Genomic DNA, 20,915 nt, shown 5'->3' on the forward strand with positions numbered 1-20,915 from the left:
TTTTCGATTTTTGGAACTTATTCTAAGTTATGAAAATATTTCATACCGTACTCTGAGTTTGTGTATTCATAGTATCAAGTAAATCAGTAGAATCGTAAAAAAGATGATAAAATGACAGAAAATAATATATAATTTTATCCTCTTTAATATTAAGTAGTTAATATATAATTTTATCCTCTTTAATATTAAGTAGTTAACAATTTTACCTTATTTTCTCTTGCAGTTGTAATACATTGTTTTCAAAAGTTGCAGCCCTATTTTCAAGAACAGATATATGTGCTTGTTTGCTTTCCAGTTCAATTCTCAGTCTTTCTGCTTCTTTCTTTGCCTCCGCCTCGAAAGTTTGAAAACGCAGCTGGGCTTGGAGAGCATCCTGAAGAGCCTCTGTCAAACGGGCTGAACCTTCAACTTCTGCCTGATGACGGCTTTCTCTCTCCTGAAGGGATGCCTTCCACTACAGTAAAACAACAGTTTGAGCTTTAAAACAATATGTACAAAATATAAAGTACCAAAGTATGACAGATAGCTATTATAAGTAAAGAAACAATACAAATATGAAATAGCTGTAAAGCTTACGCGGAATACAGATGTAAAATAATTTTAAGAAGGTTTCCGAACTTTGGAACGAATGGCAAACGAATGTACTATATATCTTTGTTTTATGTACAGTAGATAGAATACCAAAAATTGTACTTAAAGTGATATGGAAGTTATCGAAAGAAGATCATGATATGATGTATCTAAAGTTTTGCTGTCATCAGTAAAATTTGTACCATATTCCTTTCAGACTAGATACTTAATAACTAATACACTTTTCTCAACGTTCATGAAGTTTCCTGAAATTATTCTTCGAAACGTTCTTCAGTTACTAAGTCTGTGACGTTGATACATCTTGCGCGCGAAAAAACCCTAGTGCCGCACAACATTTTTCACTGTCTTGTGACCGTAAGGTTTCTTAAGAAGCATTTTTTTCCTTCACACAAAACTAACTGGTGTTGCTAAGTAAATATGAGAGGAACGCCACTCATATTGGGATATCATAGACAACTTATGAAAGAGTAGACGTCGATTTTTCCGGGAACAAGCTGAAGTAATATCATAACATATGAATATACTACGTTTAGAAGTTGGATTTTTCTTATACTTTTGTAAAAAAAAAAAAAAATAAATAAATAAAAGAAAAAAAAATCCTCTATCAGGTGTAAAATCATCGTTGTAAATATATATATATGTATCAGGGATGCAAATAAGCAACAACATTTTACTAGCCCAAGAAAAAAAGGTACTAGCCCACACCCCACAATAGAAATCATTTGCTTGCCTTCGGTATTTTAATAGTGATATTAAAAGCTCGCCCGCAAAGTGGTTATTTGCATCCCTGATATATATATATATATACTGTATTTGTTAAACAAGTTTTCAAAATTAGCCAAAACAGGTAGAGAATGAGCTAAACTAATATAGAGATTTATTTGTTTATTGAGTGAGTAATTGATTCATTGGGATGGACATCTTCAACAAGACGCTATATGAGACAAAACCTATTGCTTAAAATAGGATCTAAAACATTATTGGAAATTATACGATTTTACCCGACGCTTCAGAGTCCTCCATCTGATATCAACTTCATCTCTACATGAGATTTTCCAAATGTAACCGTACAATAATAATAATAAAACATTACTAGAGAGTGTAATGCAAATAATGTTCTCTAGCCCTAGAATAATATTAAAATATAATATACACACCAATATTTGTATATTGATACTTGATATCATTAATTACCTAGGATGGAACAAAAATAACTCGATGAAGAAATACAACAGGATTCAACAAGTGAATTTCGTTTCACATTGTAAAACTACAGCAGACTTCCAAATTATGCGAATTCAAGACTTGAACTTTAAGTTGTACATCTGTAACTACTCGAATAGAGGAATAAGATCACAGATAGAGCCCGTTACTCGGACACTGAATTTATATCAAAAAGCCATTACTAGCTGTCTCCTACAGTTTTTGTTCTATGGAGATCAATATTGAAACCAGAAGTGCTAATTGATGTCTAGCACTTCAGGTTGCAATAGAGGAATAAAATCAGAGATGAAACATTCTTTCGGTACTGAATCCATATCAAAAAACTATTTGTCGATATCTATTTCCGTCTTATCTATTATGCCATAAATGTTCTAACAGGAAATCATTTGAACAGATAGGTAAAAGTCGAGATAAAACTCATTCACTGGACGCTGAATATATATCAAAAAGCAGATTTTTTATATATCATCGTTTTTACTCAATGGAAATAAGCATCGAAACCGAAAATACTAGTAAATTTCAACTACTTTCGGTTTCGGTAGAATATTGCGGATGGTGATGGTATGCTCTCTTGAGACGCTAATCGATTGCAAAAAAAAAAAAAAAAAAAAAAAAACTTGTCGCTATCTATTACAGTTTTCGTTCTATGACTATAAATGATGAGCCGGAAATGGTTTTCTACTACGACCGGTTTGATTAGATCAGTGGTTCTCAATCGATGTGTTGCGACACACTGGTGTGTCATGCAGTCCCCCTAAGGTGTGTCGCGAAATTTTTAAATTTAAAAATCATGAACAATTTAATAATACTTTAGTTAAAATCGAGATAGACTGTACCAGCCAACAACTCCAGCGATAGCAATAATACTCAGTGCTATATAGTCATAAAAACGAATAATTTTCACTCATTATTTATAATTAAAATATCAAACAAGTGTATCGCGATATCCTGGATATTCGGTAACATGTGTCGTCAGTCAAAAAAGGTTGAGAACCACTGGAATAAAGGGTGAAGGGGGAGACGAAATTTATTCTTGGAACGCTGAATCGATTGTTTTTATTTATTTTTTTTTTTTTTAACCTCGAGATATATCTTACCGTTTTTGCTCTGATACTTGACAGACGGATGGACATAGCCGTTCTAAAAGACTTCTGACATTTATGCATAGCATGTTTAGAAATTTGATAATACAAGTGAAACTTTTTTTTTTTTTTTTTTTTTTTTTTTTTAAGAAAAGCCTAGGAGGTTGACAATAACAAGAATGTTACTTGAAAAGGACAGGTTAAGCCCTTGAAGTTTTCACTTTGTCTTACACTTTAAAACAAATAACAATAATAAAATTATCATTAAGGTAGAATATTGTAATTATTTTGAGTTTAACGTCCCGCGTATATGTACCGAGGCTAAGGGAGATAGTGATGATGATATGATAAAGAGGATAGGAAGATAATATAAGTTGAATATTAAGGAAGTTAACAATTCTGATTAGATTTCATACAGTATAGGATCTACTGGCAGGTCTGTATCTCTGGGGCAATGAACTTTCGATTTAGAGTTAGTTATTGCTGTAAGCATTCTCTCAGTTTAGTCTACCGCCCTCGAACTCTCAATCAGAAGCTAAGAAACTGATAATATTACCGAAATAACAAGAGGAAAAACATTACATGAATAAGCATATGTTAATAAATAAATATATATTTTATATAAAATATGTTTGAAGAAATTAAACTTCCTTTTTTACATCCAGCACATTGGAAGATTGACTCCTACCCAGCGACTTCAAGCAGACGAGTTTCGAAATTAAAAACGGCAATTCAATAGGAAAGTTGACAAACTGTTATATTATTACTATAACACATATATCACAATACGGACAGCCATCCTAGAGTTAATTGGAGCGTTGATGCCTTATTTTCATCATTCCAGAAATTTAACTTCCAAGAAGAAAAAAATATTGTAATAAAGTAAATCTACTCAGATGTTTACCGTTTAAATTTTTACTTGACCTCAAGGATCGTGTCGTATAAATACTATTACAAAAGTAATGCGCCTTATGCAGAATCGTTTTGACATATGATTAGCGTCATATTAAAGGCCCGACTACTGCAGGAAATCTGATATTCGAACTCTTTAGTATGTCACTAATCAGGCGTCAGAACGACTCTGAATAAGGCCCAATATGACTAGCCAATCAGGCGTTATAACTGAAATATGTAATGAGTTAAAGGTCACAAAGTTAAAAGCTCAATCTACTGTATTGTACGAGTAGTATATTTCGCTTCATCCAGTAAGTAAAATGTAATATCAAACTCTTTTCCTTATAAAACATCTCAAAATCACTTAAACCATTAGTTAGTCCGCAGAGCGGTAATAAGTCGCATTCTTATTCATTCAAATTATTGAAAATTAACTTAAAATTAACTAATTGCATTTTGAATGAACTGAGACTCAAATAAATTAGTTCAGTACACTGTTCCTTGTTCACTCTTTCCTTTTGTTTCCACATTTACACAATTTTATTCAAGTGCCTTATCTGTTGTTTGCTTAGGTTAACTTACACAATCGGAAGTTATAGCAATGCATGACTCAGGTGACTCATATTCATAATCAACTGCCAATATAGAGTAAATAAGCTGCTGCGATAGAAATGAATTGGGTCACTTACTGCGAAAACGCCCTGCTGTGTTCTACGATTTTATTATCAACTACTACATCTATTTGTAATTACTTACAAAACAGTGTTGTTGCGTCTGTATTTGTCTGAATACATTTACTGCCGTACTAGAAGGTAATTACATATAGAATATTACCAAGCATACACTGTTCTGAGTTTCAGCATTGAGACGCAACAGAGGGGAATGAAATCAAAATGGGTATTCCAAGTATTTCCTAAAATTGAGAATATTACGCTTCCAAATGAACTATACCAACGCAAAAAAAAAAAAAAAAAAAGAATAATAATAATAATAAATAAAAACGGAAAAAATCAAAGGAAAGCGCAAAATTCCATTATTTTCAAAGTCGAAAAATATTATTATTTTTCTGTCAAACGTGGAGAATATTCACCCAATATGCCAATAACTTAAACTGTTAGTAGTGGCACGATGATTTATAGTCTGGTCTGTTAAGGATAGGATCGTGACAGACCGGACACAAGTATGAAACTTGGCAGACTGAAAGTACTTCGGTATTCAATTCGTTTTAGGGTCGGGGGCCAAAATTTTCTGGCCGCCATTTTGAAATATGCCGCCATATTGGATTTTATGTAATGTTCTCTTAAAAGATCATTATCTCGTTAACCAATGGTCCGATTTTGATGATTCTTTTTCTAAATTATAAGTTAAGCCCGAATGTAATCGATTATAACAGTAATAAAGTCAAGGTAATATGATAAAAACGAGAAAATTAGAAATATTTAAGATTTTATGAAACATATTTACATACGAATGAGTTTTTCTCCAAAATGGTCCATTTTATGAAAGCATGCACGCTATAACATTTGAATGAGCATTAATTTGATGTATAATACGTTAAAATGCGATGAGAAATAGTCGAAATATAAGTCTTGAAAACAAACCCAATGCAAATAGGAAAACTGCGTAATCGGTCAACTTTGTGAAATTTAGCGGTGTCTGGCAGAAATTTTTATCATTAAATTATCTAGTTATTATTCTTGTCATGATTACTTAATAACAACTATGTTTAATCATTACTTAGTATTGTTACGGGAGTTTTCATTGCAGCAGTTCTATGTAAACATGAACATTTTTTTTCATAATATTGGTTATTATGATGTAACTGTGAACACATTAAAAGTTTATTGGGCCTTTTAAGTTGAAAAATATCATTCCTTGCAGTATTTGAAATAATATGTTTATAAAGTGTTTTCTAGGCGGTTCGTGTTCAGAATTCCTGAGTATCTATAAAGATTTCGATAACTTAGAAGAAATCTGTGAAACTTGTCACTGGAAAAGAAGAATTAGTAAACACACTAATTGACAATGCAGCGAAGTGGCATAAACAGTGCAGACTGAAGTTTGTTGTCTCAAAACTAAAAAGAGAAATCGCAAAAGAATAGAAAACAAAAAATAAACAGAAATCAACAGAAAATAATGAACCAAAGCGTAAGAGGAGAAATAAAAGTAGAGGAAACGTAATTCCACCGGTTTATATTTTTTGTAATTCTGGGAAAGGGGTTAGAAGAAACTGTCACCTTAGGTTTGACAAAAATCTTAAGGAAATGGCTTAATAATTACAGGATATATTTCTGCTTTCAAAAATTTCCGGAGGAGACTCGGTAGCAATGGAGACTACATACCATATACATTAATTTTGGATGTATAAAAATAGGTACAGAAGTTGGAAAAGGGAGAACACATCTTTAAATGAAACCGAAAGTCAAGATGATGATGTTTTAGAATCTCGTGTATTTACTGAACTCATAGATCACTTGGAATGTAAAATAGAAGATATTTATTTCATTTTCAATTTGTCAGAGCTGCACAGTCTATATGAAAACAAGTTGAGAGCGGTAGGTTTATCAAAAGCAGTGAATAAAACAAGACTAAAGAACAAAATTCTCGTTCATTTTATTTCTGATTGTACTAAACAGTGATGGCAAAATATGTTATTGGTATTTAAAGAAAGGACGCTAGAAATTACTCAAGGATTTCATGTCTAAATGATCAAATGAAGATAGATTTTTGCCTTCTCAATAAACTGGGAGTGCCAAACATTTTCAGGATACTTTACAGAAAACTGTCAAGATGGAAGTGTTCCAGAAAGTCTAAAGAATTTCGTTCAATTGCTGCTGTATGGATCTAACATAGAAAAATTTCTATAACATATTCTCAAACTGCCCTAACAATAAGACAATTAATATATTTTAATTTTAAGAACAGAAGATTAGCACCACGAAAAAAAGGCACAACATATCTCATGAACCGGCGCTTCCACTGTATGTAGGTTTACAGGTACACATTCTTGCTTGCTAGAAAAAAGATTGTCAGTAATTTACATAACTTAGACATTTTTGTAACATATAATCGTGTGATCCAAATTGAAGATCAAATAGCAGCAGTGACATGCAGACGTTACAAATTAGAGGGTCTTGTGTGCCTCTTTCCATTAGTGACTAATGTGTACACCATCGGTGCATTGGACAATTTAGACCACAACACATCATTAACTGCTTCAACAGGATCTTTCCATGAAACAAGTATTAACGTATTCCAATTGCCTTCCGATTCCAACCCTGGTTTACCCCCAATGCGAATTGAAGTTTCATCATCAGTATAAGATTACTTATTACCAGATATCTATGTTATTGTGCCATCAGTATCATCATTGTGATTTTGACAAACTGCAAGTTCCTATTACTGTTGAAGAACAAATACGACCAGGGCTCGAAGAAGCACTTTAGACAGAGAGGCGGTGGATTGAAAGAAATTCTCCGCTAGGTGAAAATAAATGCTTGTGGGCAGAGTATCATTTGACTCAATCAGGAAGTGTATGTTCTACTAAAGGCACCAACGTCATGTTGCCAATTTTTACTGAAAAGCGGAGTCTCTTTCAATGGTGAAGCATGGTATGTCTATCATAAAGAAAATTACTGATCGATGTAATCCTAATCAAATACAGGTTATTTTCCTTGACCAACCTCTCTTTGCAATAGCAAAACAAATAAAGTGGAGATGGTCCGATTCATACTATGGAGAAGTTCTATCGTTATGTTTGGTGGACTACAAATAGAAATGGCCCTTTAAAGAGTGTTAGGCCACATACTAAATGGTACTGGGTGGACATCGTCCTTAGCTGAGGCCGGAGTAGCAGGTTCAGAGTCAGCTGATTCATTCCTGGACTGCTCACACCTAACCAGGACCAGAAGAGCACAGCAGAAACCAGCTGTAGTTCTAGGCTTTCTTCAAATGACAGAGTTTCATACAGAACAAGAGTTTAGAAACTGTAAACAAGAATTCCAACAGTGGCGGAAAGGAATGATATAGAAAAGATCTATGTTTTCAAATTGGGATCTTGTACTGGAATTGAAACTTCTGATTTTGATATTTGTTAGAGCTCACCGACAAAGTAACGTCCTATTATATGTAACTGTGTTGGAGCGTCTTCTGCCTCTATCTGTGCATCTCAGGGACATGAAGAGTTTAATGAAGGAAAGGCAGAATTTAAGAGAACTGGCCGTTTTCAAAGACTAACCAAAAGTTTTGTTTCATGCCGTTCGACCAAAATAACAGAAGTGTTTGAGACTCCAGTGGAGCCATTAACTAAAAATCCACGTGCTTTTCAACGATGGATGCTCACTGCTCCTGAGTTATGCAGACCCACAAAAGAATTTGAAGATGCTGCACACATTAAGGAAATAATTAACGAAAATTATGTTGCAAGTGACGTAAGTTTTAAGAATCTTTGTCAAACATTGCATGACACAATTTCTGCTGCAGGAAATGCTATTTTAGATACGTAACAGGTAATGAATCTATCATCACATGCGTATGTCTTACAGGATCTTCAGAAACTGTTGCAGAAATAAAAGTGATTGGTGAAAACCAATACGAAGAGTTTCTTGACTCAGTGTTTGTAAAACGAAGCAAGTCAATTTAGTCTCCTATAAAAAAGAATAGTTTTTTTCTTGAGGAAACTTAAAGAAGGGTAGGAGATCATCCTAACAGAAGATAAATGAATTGAGAAATGATTACAGTTTGTTCAGTGGGCTGTATATGTCATGGAAACCGCGTGAGGGTGATCTGCAAGACTTTTTTCTCATGCAATGTGACTAAGAAGTATTTTTTCTTTGTGGAATAGGTGATTGGATGTTATCAATTTTTGTCACTTTGTTAGCATTTTGATTTGGAATATTCAGTTTTTCAGTAGCTATTTATTATGTTTGAAAGAGTTAAATTTAAAAATTGACATATATGCAAAGACGTATTTATGATGTGGCTTTTTAGTGTCTTACATAATACAATTTATATGAACAGTATAATGTTCATTTAATAACAATAGCAATAATGCAAATAATATTGATTTGAATAACAATTTACAAAAGTGGAGAAAAATATTAATTTACTAGGTTCCGAGCATGCTTGTTATCACATAATATCAAGATTCGTCTAGTTGACTCCCTACACACTCTTTGTATTCTATTGTACTGATTTCTTAATTTAACTATATTTCGGTTATTTTTCATCGCATTTTAACGTATTATACATCAAATTGAAGCTCTTTTTATGCTCTTTCGAATGTTATAGGGTACATGCTTTCATAAAATGGACCATTTTGGAGAAAAATTCATTTATATGTAAATATGTTTCATAAAATCTTAAATATTTCTAATTTTCTCGTTTTTATCACATTTCCTTGTCTTCATTACTGTTATAATCGATTACATTCGGGCTTAACTTATAATTTAGAAAAAGAATCATCAAAATCGGACCATTGGTTAACGAGATAATGATCTTTTAAGAGAACATTACATAAAATTCAATATGGCGGCATATTTCAAAATGGCGGCACCCGACCCTAAAACGAATTGAATACCGAAGTACTCTCAGTCTGCCAAGTTTCATACTTGTGTCCGGTCTGTCACGATCCGAGCCTTTTTTGTTATGGAGACCAGACTATTAGTAATTGAGTGCCCACGTGATTCGAGGGATCCCTGTACGATTCCAGCTCATGTAAATGTGGACGGCGGTGTGTCAATGTGTTCCCTTGGAATTCTTTCGGGAGCTCCCTCGTGGCTAAGCGGTTAGCGTACACGTCTTTGACGTGGAGACCTGGGTTCGATTTCCGGCAGGAGCTCATGTGGTTTAGATCCCATGTTAAGCTGTAGGTCCACGTCTCATATAATGTAGCCTCGCTGCTGAAAGGCACGCTAAACTGAAAATGAAATCAAATCAAATGGAATTCTTTCGCTCTTTCTTTCCACCAATTCCTTCCATCACCATTCATTTGCACTTATAACCCATCTCTTTGCCTGTAAGGCATAGTTGTGGGATCTTAAAGACTTCATTTCTCTGAACTGCTGTTTTTGTCAAGGGAAGTCTTCGAGGTTAAAATGCTGTAATTATATAACTAGAATTAAATATTAGAAACCGACACAGTAAGTTAAGATAAATCACCTGAAAGCAGAAAGCGGTACTTTGTAATACATGGCTAAAGACAAAGGTATTGCTAGTTAATGCTGAAATCTTCCTTAGTCAATAAATGTTTACAAATTACTTTCACATGAAATCTATATTATAAAATTGAAAGTGACTATGTTTGTGACTCTTAATCTCTTGAATCGCCCGGCCGATCTCGATCAAATATTCAACGTAGATGCGGTTCTGGCCTGGGAGTTTTTTTTTTTTTTTTTAATAGCTATTTACTTTGACGGTACAACTTAGGGAGGGGACATAGAAAAAAATAAATAAAACTTAATAACTCTTGAACCACCCGACCGATCTTCATCAAATTTTCAATGTAGATGAGGTTCGGGACTGGGATGATTTTTATCATTTCACTTTGACGGAGCAACGTAGAGGAGGGAGAAATATACAAAAATCAATAAATATAAAAATAAAAGTGACTATGTTCGTGAATTAATTACTTTTGAACCACCCGATCGATCTCAATCAAATTTTCAACATATATGAAGTTCAAAGCTGGGAAGTTTTTTTATCATTTCATCAGAGCGTTTTGAAGAAGAAAGTGTAAACACTCAGTTAGTTGGAGTACTTCACCACAGAGAAGCGCTGTCGCAGTTTTACGATCTAACTTTAATTCGAGTGATGATGAAGATTATGAAGGTTGTTTATGCACTTATTGGTTTGAACCTTTCTACAACTCTCAGGCAAAGGAGAAGTGGGACAGGTACACAAAATGCTATAACTGGGCACACGAAAACTGTACAAAGGGAGATGTATTTTTTGTTCGCTTTCATTGTGATTCAGACAATGATGACTTTTGTTAACTTGTTGATTAGTTCTACCATAATCTCACTTCTCTATACTGTCCAAGCAATAAACAAAAGGTACATTTTCAGCAAAAGCAACGATTTATTACCTGTGTTTTAGCATGTGAAATAGTTGGAACACTTGCCCCTGTATACTTTTAGTAGGTTGGCCAACTTGTCCCGAATACGGGGCACATTTTCCAACGTTACATGATCACACTTAACTATTGGTAGTAAAACTCAATATTTATTTTGTGAAAAAATACCTGTTCCACTTCGTTCATAAAGGTATAAGGAAGAAAATGATATATTTACCTCTAAATAGGTTTCAGATAAAATACCACACTTGCAATTAAAAAAGTTGGCAAATGTGCCCCGGCCTCCCCTATGAGGTGGTTTTTATCATATCACTTTAACTGTAGAACTTAGGGGAGAGGGAGGGGAGGGTAGAAATCTATAAAAATAAATGAACCTTAATAACTCTTGAGCCACCAGACCTATGTTGATCAAACTTTCAACAAAGATGAAGTTCAAACATGAGATGATTTTTGTCATATCACTTAGACGATGTAATTTAAGGGAGGGGAAAGACATTTACAAATGATCGAAAATGACCGATATTAGTGTCGAATCTATAGTTTTTGAGGTCGCTGAGATGAACAGTGACACTTCTGATGTCATGTAAATCCAAATTCAGCCCCGAAAAATTGTGGGAGGGGAGGGGTACATATATAGATAGATATAGATATATAATCAAAATGACTAATATCAGTGTTGAATTCATACTTTTCGGGGTCGCTGAGATGAACAATGACACTACCGATGCCGTGGCCCGCAAGGTGGGGAAGAGAGGGGATATATAAAAATAATCGAAAATGACCAATATCAAGGAGCGCTTTAGTAATAGTAAAAAGTGACTGAGTAACGAAACATATTACTATTTTTTCTTAATTTAACCCAGAGAAGGGGGTAATTGATGCTAGTATTATATATGTATTTACTCTGCATTTTACAAGGAAATCTTTTATAATATTCTCGTTTTTCTGCAGTAAACTAGCAAATATTCTCTTTGAAACCAAGATGTTCATTACTTGATGGTAGACTACTATCGTCCATTTAAGTTAGAGATCTGTGGTATTAGAAGTGAGCAGGAGTAAAAGTGAGGGGGAACACGGGAGGATGTCGTCCTCCTACTTCCAGAAAATATATGTGGCGTTCCTGAACTTTCTAAAAAAAAAAACAAAAAAAAATACAATGAGCAAAGATAGGCACGGGGATGGCATGGCATCATGCGTCCTCCTACCTTTTCAGATACACTTTTACCCCTGGGATTGAGCAATGAAAAGTTATACCAATTGACTTATTTAAGTCTACGTTGAAGTGGACGACGATAAGATCTAGTTTCTTCTCTTTTTATAGAAATCATGTGAATACTATAAACAGTGACCGCCAACTTGACATCTAAATATATATATATATATATATATATATATATATATATATATATATATATATATATATATATATATATATATATATATATATATATATATATATATATTGAATTTTAATCTTCAATATTAGATATATAATGCAAATAGATAGCCAACATCTGGTTTTGTCGTTTTTTGAAAAGTATTCTCCCTTAAACGTACCTCATCTGCATGTTGCGATAGTTCACGTCTTTCTTTCAATTCTTCTTCCTTCATTTGGCAGCGAATAGTGTCTAGTTCACCTTTGTAAAAAAGAAATATATATATATTTAAAACACCTTTTTATTACTAAAATTTACGTTGCTTCTCCCATATTTTTTCTGTCCCATATTTTTTCTGTGTAATGTTATTTAGTGTGAAAGGCAACAGTATGTTGTAATTCTACATTAGTCTTCACAAAATAACGTGAAATAAAGTGATGGTGTAACGGTAGCTCGCGAGTCAAATATATTTTCACTTGTTAAACATTTTGCAATCGTCATGTATAGCTATATGTAAAAGTGGGGTAAAAATGCGCGGCGTGTAAAAGTTCGCACTGCCATTTGTGTTGAAGTGAGGTTAGCAACATTGAGTTATTGTAGAACATGTCATGGTAGATTGCTGTAATACATAGTTATAGGTGGCTGGAACCAGGCCCGTTCTGGGTCACTAACGAGGGCGGTGGACAAGTCTACCAAAAGGGCGCCCATACAATATATATATATATATATATATTCACGTTTGTATGGGCGCCCTTTTGGTAGACTGGTAGACTTGTCCACCGCCCTCGTTATATATATTATGTAACTTAATATACTAAACGTCGGGAGCTGATTTCTGACACCGAAGATAAAACGAAAAGCATAGACCAGCCTGGGTGTAGAAATGCTTCTGAGCTATGACCACCCGAAAATTTTCGAGAAAATGCAACAGCAGCCATATTCGAGAACAAAATGTCGGATCGAAATCGTGCAAAAGGGAATGTCCATTATTTTTAGTCGTAGATTCCATTAGTGTACAATCGGATGTAGTGCAGTGGCGGTGCAAGGGTGACTCCCAAAGAAACTGGAGTATTTTATCAAACGTATTTTATCAAATGTATGTGTACACGAAACAGCTGTGAAGAATAACAGTTCACAGTCTGATATTGTCAACCGTTGACCACATTGCAAAGATGACAATGCCGAAGCAAATTTTTCCGCCTGCGGTCAAACACACCTGAAATTTCGGAGGTGATTGCCGCAGCTATGTTAACTCGAGCAACAAGTTCTTCGGCTGTCGTGGCTAGTGCTGTGTACAAAAGGCGTTTCATAACGCCCCAAATAAGAAATCAAGGGGCGTGAGGTAGGGTGAAAGAGGTGGTCATAACCCAGGTCAATCTCTCTCAATCCAACTATCTGGGAATGTTTCATTTAAGTAGGTCTGCATATACCTGTCAAAATGTGCAGGTGCACTGTCATGCTGGAATCACATCTGGTGTCTTATGTTCAAGGGCACATGTTCTAACAGGGAGAACATTACGTAAAAATAAATTATACGTACTCCCACACAGGCAGACTGGTAAGAAATAAGATCCTACCACAAAGTTATCCACCATACTGCACCGCGCGCTCACACTAAATCTCTCTGCTGATCGTTCACTAGAGTTGCATGTGGATTTTTACGCCCTAAACATGGCTACTGCTAGTTTCAGGACGATCTTTGATCATTCCCAGTACGCTGTGTTCAAATTCAACTGTCCACATGATGCAATTTCCTCCGATTTCATGTAGGGGAAATTGCAGAGACCCTATCTCTCCAAGGCGAATATGGAGACGTGGAAAAAAATACAGGGAAAGTTACTCTCCTATGAGGGCGACGGTTACGATATAAACGCCTTGCCTCTGGGATATTTCTCCTTATCTTTCCACAAATGAGGTGCATATCTGCCAGCTCGTGGACGGGGTAATCTGCCATTGCGCAGGCACATACAGATTAACAAAATTAATTTTACTTAAACACCAGCGTCTACTGTTTTACACGACGTGAATACCTGGACACTACACTCTACCGTCATACGCAACACTTCCAATCCTGTTATACAGCAATTCCACACGTAACATCAGAGCATCAGATACTGTATATCATTCACAAGTTGCGTCAGATGCCTACTATAACACAGCCACGCTAATTTATACCATCCACATCAAAACTGCAATACAGCCTTCTGCGATCCACTTGCAAGTGGCATACAAGGGACGATAATTCCGTAAGTGCTGCTATGTCTAAGCAAAAGTGCCAGATTCTCTTTCCTCTGTGTTGGTATTTCATCCACCTCCAAAGTACATAGAGAACGTCGAAAAAATATTTTCCACCATTTGTTGCATATGTTTACTTCTAGAAACAATTTTCTTCTAAAACATTGTTCCACTAGTGACAAAATCAAAATATAAGTGGGCTACACTACGACACTATTTTGGTATATTCACAATAGGAATGTAGTTTTCCGTAGGTCAGGATTAAGGGGCGTTTTTCCAACTCCAAGAGAGGGGAAAAACCCCTCGAAAGTATCCCTGGAAGAAGATTTACCTAACGGATAAATTAAGTATACTGTTCCAGCGCATTTCTTTGTATCATTATACAACATATATAACATCTCGTGTTTTGTCCATTTTTATTGCTTCTGTGCACAGAAGTATCATATTCCACGGAATTACATATTACGAGGAGGCAATCCTTTAATGCAGCTTACTTTCGCCTTATATGTATCTGGAAACTCCCTTGTACACTCGTTGATCACATATGATCTTTGCATTTGTGAATACTACATATTATGTTTCTTTACATATCGCCTAACTGTTCTATGCACGATCTTTTTAAACCTAATCTGGACCAAAGTTATTTTTTTCATTTTCACACACTCGTAACTTGGACAGAAAGCCGTTTATTTATCATCCGTTATCAATAGCCTGTTAAAGACTTCTTTTCATTTATATTATTCTCCCGAGAGTTTATTCTGTGCTGAGACGAAATAGATCAATCACACATGTGTATATCTTTTTCTTTCGAATTCTAAGTGTTCTCATTTGAACGATGTACTATTACTTTTGATTGTTGAAATCTTGCACTTGATTGTTGTTCATTGCCTTCATTCAACGTCTGATAAAATAGTCGAAGGAATACTCCAGTTTCTTTGGGAACCACCTTTGCGTCGCCACTGTACACTAATGGGATCTACGACTAAAAATAATGGTCATTCTCTTTTACCCGACTTCGACCCGATGTTTTATTCTTGAGTTATGGCTGTTCTTACATTTTTCCGACAAATTTTCGTGTGATCAAGGCGCCAAAAGGAGGCATTTTTACACCCAGGTTGGTGTATACTTTTCGTTTTATATCCGTGTCAGGAGTCACCTCCTGAAGTTTATGTTAATTACAGACGTGTGCAAATTATTAGACGAAAGTTTGAAAAATGAAGAACCTAAAATACAATTTTAAATAAATCCTGTATTACTGTGTTCTTTTACCATGTTACAACCTGTTAGTATTTTGTATGCATTCCTTTCGATTTTATTACCATTTCTATACGCTTTGGTATACTTTCCTCAACTTTACACAACTATATTTTACTTCCTCATCACGATTCCATATTCTTATAAGTGCTGCGATGAGATCAATCTTGGAAGTTATCCTTTCTCTCTTCACTATCTTCTTGACAATAGCCTACAAGTTTTCGATAGGTTTTAAGTTGAGACTTTTTTTGGCCATGCCAGAACTTGAATACCGTTTTCCCTCAGAAAATTAGTTACAGTCCTTGCTTTATGGCATGGAACCCCATCATGCATAAAAACAAAGAACCATCCGGAAACCTTTGTGGGATAATCTGGTTTCTAGCACCTTTTGATACTGTTTTTGATTCATCATTCCTTTCTCGAGATACAGTCTAGCAAGACCATATACTGACATACAGCTCCAGATCATGACTATCGTTGGATGCTTCACTGTTTGGGAAACACAGTTTGGAGAAAATGTTTCATATGACGTCCTGCGAACATATTCGCTACTTTCCTCACTTATGAAAAATATTGATTAATCAGAGAAACACACCTAGAAATGGTATATCTCAGAATATTCATTTTCAATTTTATCACAATATCATGCGCCAAACATCACATTCAGAGGAGTAACTGCTCTCGTAAACCCTTGTACAGCGGTGGACACTTCTAAATGGTACACCTTAGCCGTAAATCTCCATATGGCTGTACCATTTAGAAGTGTCCACCGCTGTACAATAAAGTTAAAAATTATTCAAGTGTACCACAATACGCCAAAGATGTCCAAATTGATAAAATATACAGGAAAAATATGTAGTGCTTGGTACCTTACCCTGCTCCAGTCATCTTTGAATCTATTTTTCATTTTCTTTACTCACTTCAATAACTTCGTTGCCATTGCTAGGGGTTAACTTCGACTTTCTGCGGGACCTTCGCGCTGCTAAGCCTGCTGCTGATAATCGTCTTCTCACTGTAGACGGAAATATGTCACTTCCGTACGCCTTTGACTGATTTGACCAAATCCTTGCTAGTAGCTCTCCTATTAGATTTGGCCATCTATAATAGTTTTCTTTGAACACTAGGGCTGATTTTCGGTTTACGTCCACATTTATCTGAGCGGTTCTGCGTGTATGACTCATCGACCTTCAAGGCCCGACACATTCGACTTACTGTTTTTTGAGAAATACACAGTTCTCTAGCTATTCCTTGCTGCGTGTAATGTTTTTCTTTAATAAGATACTCAATTAATGCAATTTTACGTGGCGACAAGTCCTTGGTTTTACCCAAAATTCTCACTTTCACTAAACCTCCGAATACAGAACAAAAGAAATTCTAGTACTTTTTTTGCATAAACCTTCAGCTAAAAATAACACTTAAAACAAAAAATCATATGTTTTACACCTAATATACATTAAAATATTATTTGGAATACTAAAAACGTAATAACATGCAAAAGAAATTTAATACTACGTATATAGAAAGAACCAACTCCAGTTCATGTGCTAATATAAATATACAATAATGCAGTTGTTTACCACTATTGCCAGTAAGGAATAAAGAGAATCATTACTTTTATTGTCAAGGTACACAAAAGTTCAGAACATACTTTAGCTTTCAAAAGTATAAACTGTACACAATACAAATGGGGATAAAACAAAAATTCATCGAAAATGCTGAAAAATCGACATGTAGTCTAATAATTTGCACACGTCTGTAAGTTACACCTTGTATATATACGGGCGCCATTTTATGTATTAAAACCCAAAGTTTGTGTATTAACATAAATAGCTAGACTGTGAAAACTTCTTTACTAGAGAAATATTTTTTAGTTCTTGTAAGTTTTTTGTCACACAAAATGAAGTTAAATATATACTAATAAATCAATATAGCTATATTTTAGAAATACAATAGGCAATGATTATTCCAATACTGCTCTAAAACACAGGAATAATCACATGACAAGGGCGCCTTACGTAAAGGGCGCATTGTACCCTTCACGGGTTCTTCACCAACAGTATTCAACTGTATTCATTGTACAGAACTGTGCCATACAGAAAAATAAAACCGTTTATCTTTGATGTGGTTTCGCTAGGGCGCATTTGCAAAGGGCGCACTGTACCCTCCATGAGCTCTTTATCAACAGTAACAGTATGTATTCATGGTACAGAACTGTGCCATACAGAAGAATAAATGAAACCATTTATCTTTGATGTGTTTTCGCAAGGGCGTCTTATGTAAAGATCGACTGTACTTATCATGGGTTCTTTACCAATAATAACCGTAAAAATTTATTATTAAAAAATGTACTTTTATATATAATGTGATGTTTCGGAGGGCGCACCGGGACATGTCCCGGTGGGCCAGCACGGGCCTGGCTGGAACCAACAATGTAGAAACCATGAGGTAAGTTTAATTTTCCATTGTTCTAATGTATTTTTTAAATCTGTATGTAATAAAAAGATACGAACAGAAGTAAACAATTGACAAGATGCTCTGATTAAATCATCTTTGGTGTGTGGAACACATCATTCTACTTATTTATGAACAGATCTTGTAGTAATAAATTCGTTAAGTATGTGCGTCCAGTTAGAAAAATGAGAGTAACGAAGTGGATCATTTATTTGTTTTAATTGTTTCAAGTGCGAACATGGTTTAAATGTATGTGTTTTTGTTTTAAATATTCTTATTTTATATTCAATTATAAATATTGTTTATTTATTTTAAGTATTAAACAAATTTAACAAACACATAATGAACTTCATTTGAGGGCCAGGCTCCATTTACACCCTTGTGTTCTGATTTTTTAAAAATGATGGTTAGCAATACACTAAGCACTAATCAGTATTATATTCGCATATTGATTGAGGACATATACACTGACCTGCTATTGAATTAGGCACACCTACCTACGGCCCCCATGTGGCCTTAAGAACTGCAGAGACACGGTGAGGCAATGACTTCACCAGCTTCTAGACGACGTCTGTACGTATTTCAGGCCGTGCGTCCTCCACAGTGGCCCACTATTGATCCATGTTCACTGGTGCGGGCTGTTTGCTCCGTAGAGTCTAGGAATGGACACGAATCGAGCTAAAACTCACCAGTCGAGTCGATTTTCGAGCCGAGTCACTGTTTTTGGAGTCGAATTTCAAGTCGAGTCGAGTTTGATGAATGGCTCGCTCGTTCAGCTCGTTTTGAAATCATGGCCTGATTAGACTGGAAAACGAAAGCCATGAGAAATGTAAGCTGTAACGTGAAATACTTTTAGTGTTGCTCACAAGAGGGGACTGCTCGCGTCTCATCTCGTTTTGATAACGAGACGGCAATAGAGTTTTATAACGAGACAGCTTCAAATGTCGTGAGCACCAATATATGTATATAATGAAGTTCTTACCATCAAGGCTCAGAACTGCACGGTCTAATTTTTGAGCCCAACCCGAGTAGTGATGTCAACCGGCTAGGTTCGGTTCAACTGAGCGAACAGCTCGAGCCAGCTCGGTTGGAATGAGCCATTGACTCGGCTAAATTGTGCCGATGAGTCGAGCCGGTTCGGAATGAGCCATAGACTCGGCTTAGGTGAGCCATCGGCTCGAGCCTGCTCGGTTGGAACGAGTCCATCGGTTCGGTTCTATTCAGCTTGGTTTCTGTGGGCCATTCAGGTGAGGCGTAGGCTCGAACCGATGCGATTGGGATGGGCCATTAGCTCGGTTGGACTGAACTAAGGACTCGAGCCGGCTCGGTTGGGTGAGTTCACTTCTCGGTTCGGCTCGATAGTGAATGAGCTGTGAGCCGAGCCATTCCAGCTGTTGACAATCCTAAACCCGGGTCGAGTAATTTTTAACATGTTTGGCCGGCGCCCTAGAACTTTTAACAGTTTATGGCTCAAGCGGAACTCGAACTCTAAACCTCGTGAACGATATCTTTGCCTCGTAGACTTCACGACTACAGAGGTCGGCAGTCAACTAATTTTTAGTATTCAGAAACAAATTACCTATCTTTCATGTTTGTACGCGGTATTGCTATATTATTATTATTATTATTATTATTATTATTATTATTATTATTATTATTTTGTAGTAGTAGTAGTATCATTGATAATTAGAAAAATATATTGACTCCGTAGGATATTTGAAGAGAGTACTTGAAACTATACACAGGATTTGGCTCGACTCGACTCGAAACTCTACCCAAATTCGAGTCGAGTTAGAGAAAATTTTTGAGTCGAGCTCAAAGATGTCTGTTTCGAGTCGAGTTTCAAAGAAAATTCGCTCGAACTTGCTCGTGCCCATCCCTAATAGAATCCTTTTCACGATATCCCGGAAATGTTTCACTGGATTAAATCTGGACGGCGGGAGGACACTGCATTAACTGGAAATCGGTAGAATCTTCTTCGAAACACTCTTCGGTTGCTCGGGACCTATGAGCTGGACAGTTGTCTTGCTGAAAAATGTCCATCCCATTGCCATGAACCGTGGTCATGAATAAGTGTACATGGTCCTCTAGGATGTCCACATACGGATTAGCATTCAGGGATCCTCTTACGCGGACTAGTGGTCCCAATAATGCCTAGCTAAAGACAACCCAGGCTACAATAGACCCACGACCTTGAACTGTACCAACCTGACATATGAAATTCGCAGCTTCATGGTGTTGTCGAATTCAGACTCTCCCATTGGCACAATACAATCGAAATCGGAACTTATGACTTCAGGCAACCTGTTTTCGCTGTTCCATGGTCCAACTCCTGTGTCTTCGAGCCCATGCAAGGCGTTCATTTGGTGGCGGCGTGAGGGCACTCAGATTGGTTTCAGACGATGCAGAGAATGATTCACTGTCCGTATACTATGGAAGCCTCACCCAGAGGGAATGATTTGCGACAGGATTTGGCCCCTATTGGTTCGTACGATATGGCTCTGCCGATGCAGTTCACGTTCATTGAGGTCGCACTAACCTTTGCACTGTAACCGGTTCCCGGTTTTTTACCTTGCATTTGCATAATCTCGACACTCTTGCACTTGTGGGTACGTAAGAACTCCAGTTGATTTACATTCTGAAATGGAGCGGCCTTCATACCTCAAGCACCAACAACTGCCCTCAGTCGAACATGCTCAAATTCCGTGGTTTCTCCCATGTCGCTTGTCATGACTA

General features: G+C 36.0%; 2 protein-coding genes across 3 annotated transcripts in view; one reads left to right on the forward strand and one right to left on the reverse strand.

Annotated features, from left to right (window-relative positions):
• LOC145674573 (2',5'-phosphodiesterase 12) overlaps window positions 1-1,140 on the forward strand; it is a 49,610-nt gene extending 48,470 nt beyond the window's left edge. The window contains exon 10 of one of the 2 annotated variants that reach the window (XM_081744776.1): window positions 296-1,140. The gene's annotated coding sequence lies outside the window, so the exon portion shown is untranslated. Of the gene's footprint in view, window positions 1-223 lie in introns of both variants that reach the window. The other variant, XM_081744770.1, reaches the window with a different exon arrangement.
• The window catches only part of LOC145674590 (uncharacterized), a gene marked incomplete in the record, with an annotated part of 35,700 nt that overhangs the window by 3,737 nt on the left and 11,048 nt on the right, over window positions 1-20,915 (reverse strand). Inside the window, 2 exon segments of the mRNA XM_081744801.1 lie at window positions 207-454; window positions 12,421-12,500. Coding sequence (XP_081600927.1) covers window positions 207-454; window positions 12,421-12,500 — 328 coding nt within the window.

The sequence above is a fragment of the Thermobia domestica genome, chromosome 2, assembly GCF_964235325.1.
Source record: "Thermobia domestica chromosome 2, izTheDome1.hap1.1, whole genome shotgun sequence".
Lineage (NCBI taxonomy): Eukaryota > Metazoa > Arthropoda > Insecta > Zygentoma > Lepismatidae > Thermobia > Thermobia domestica.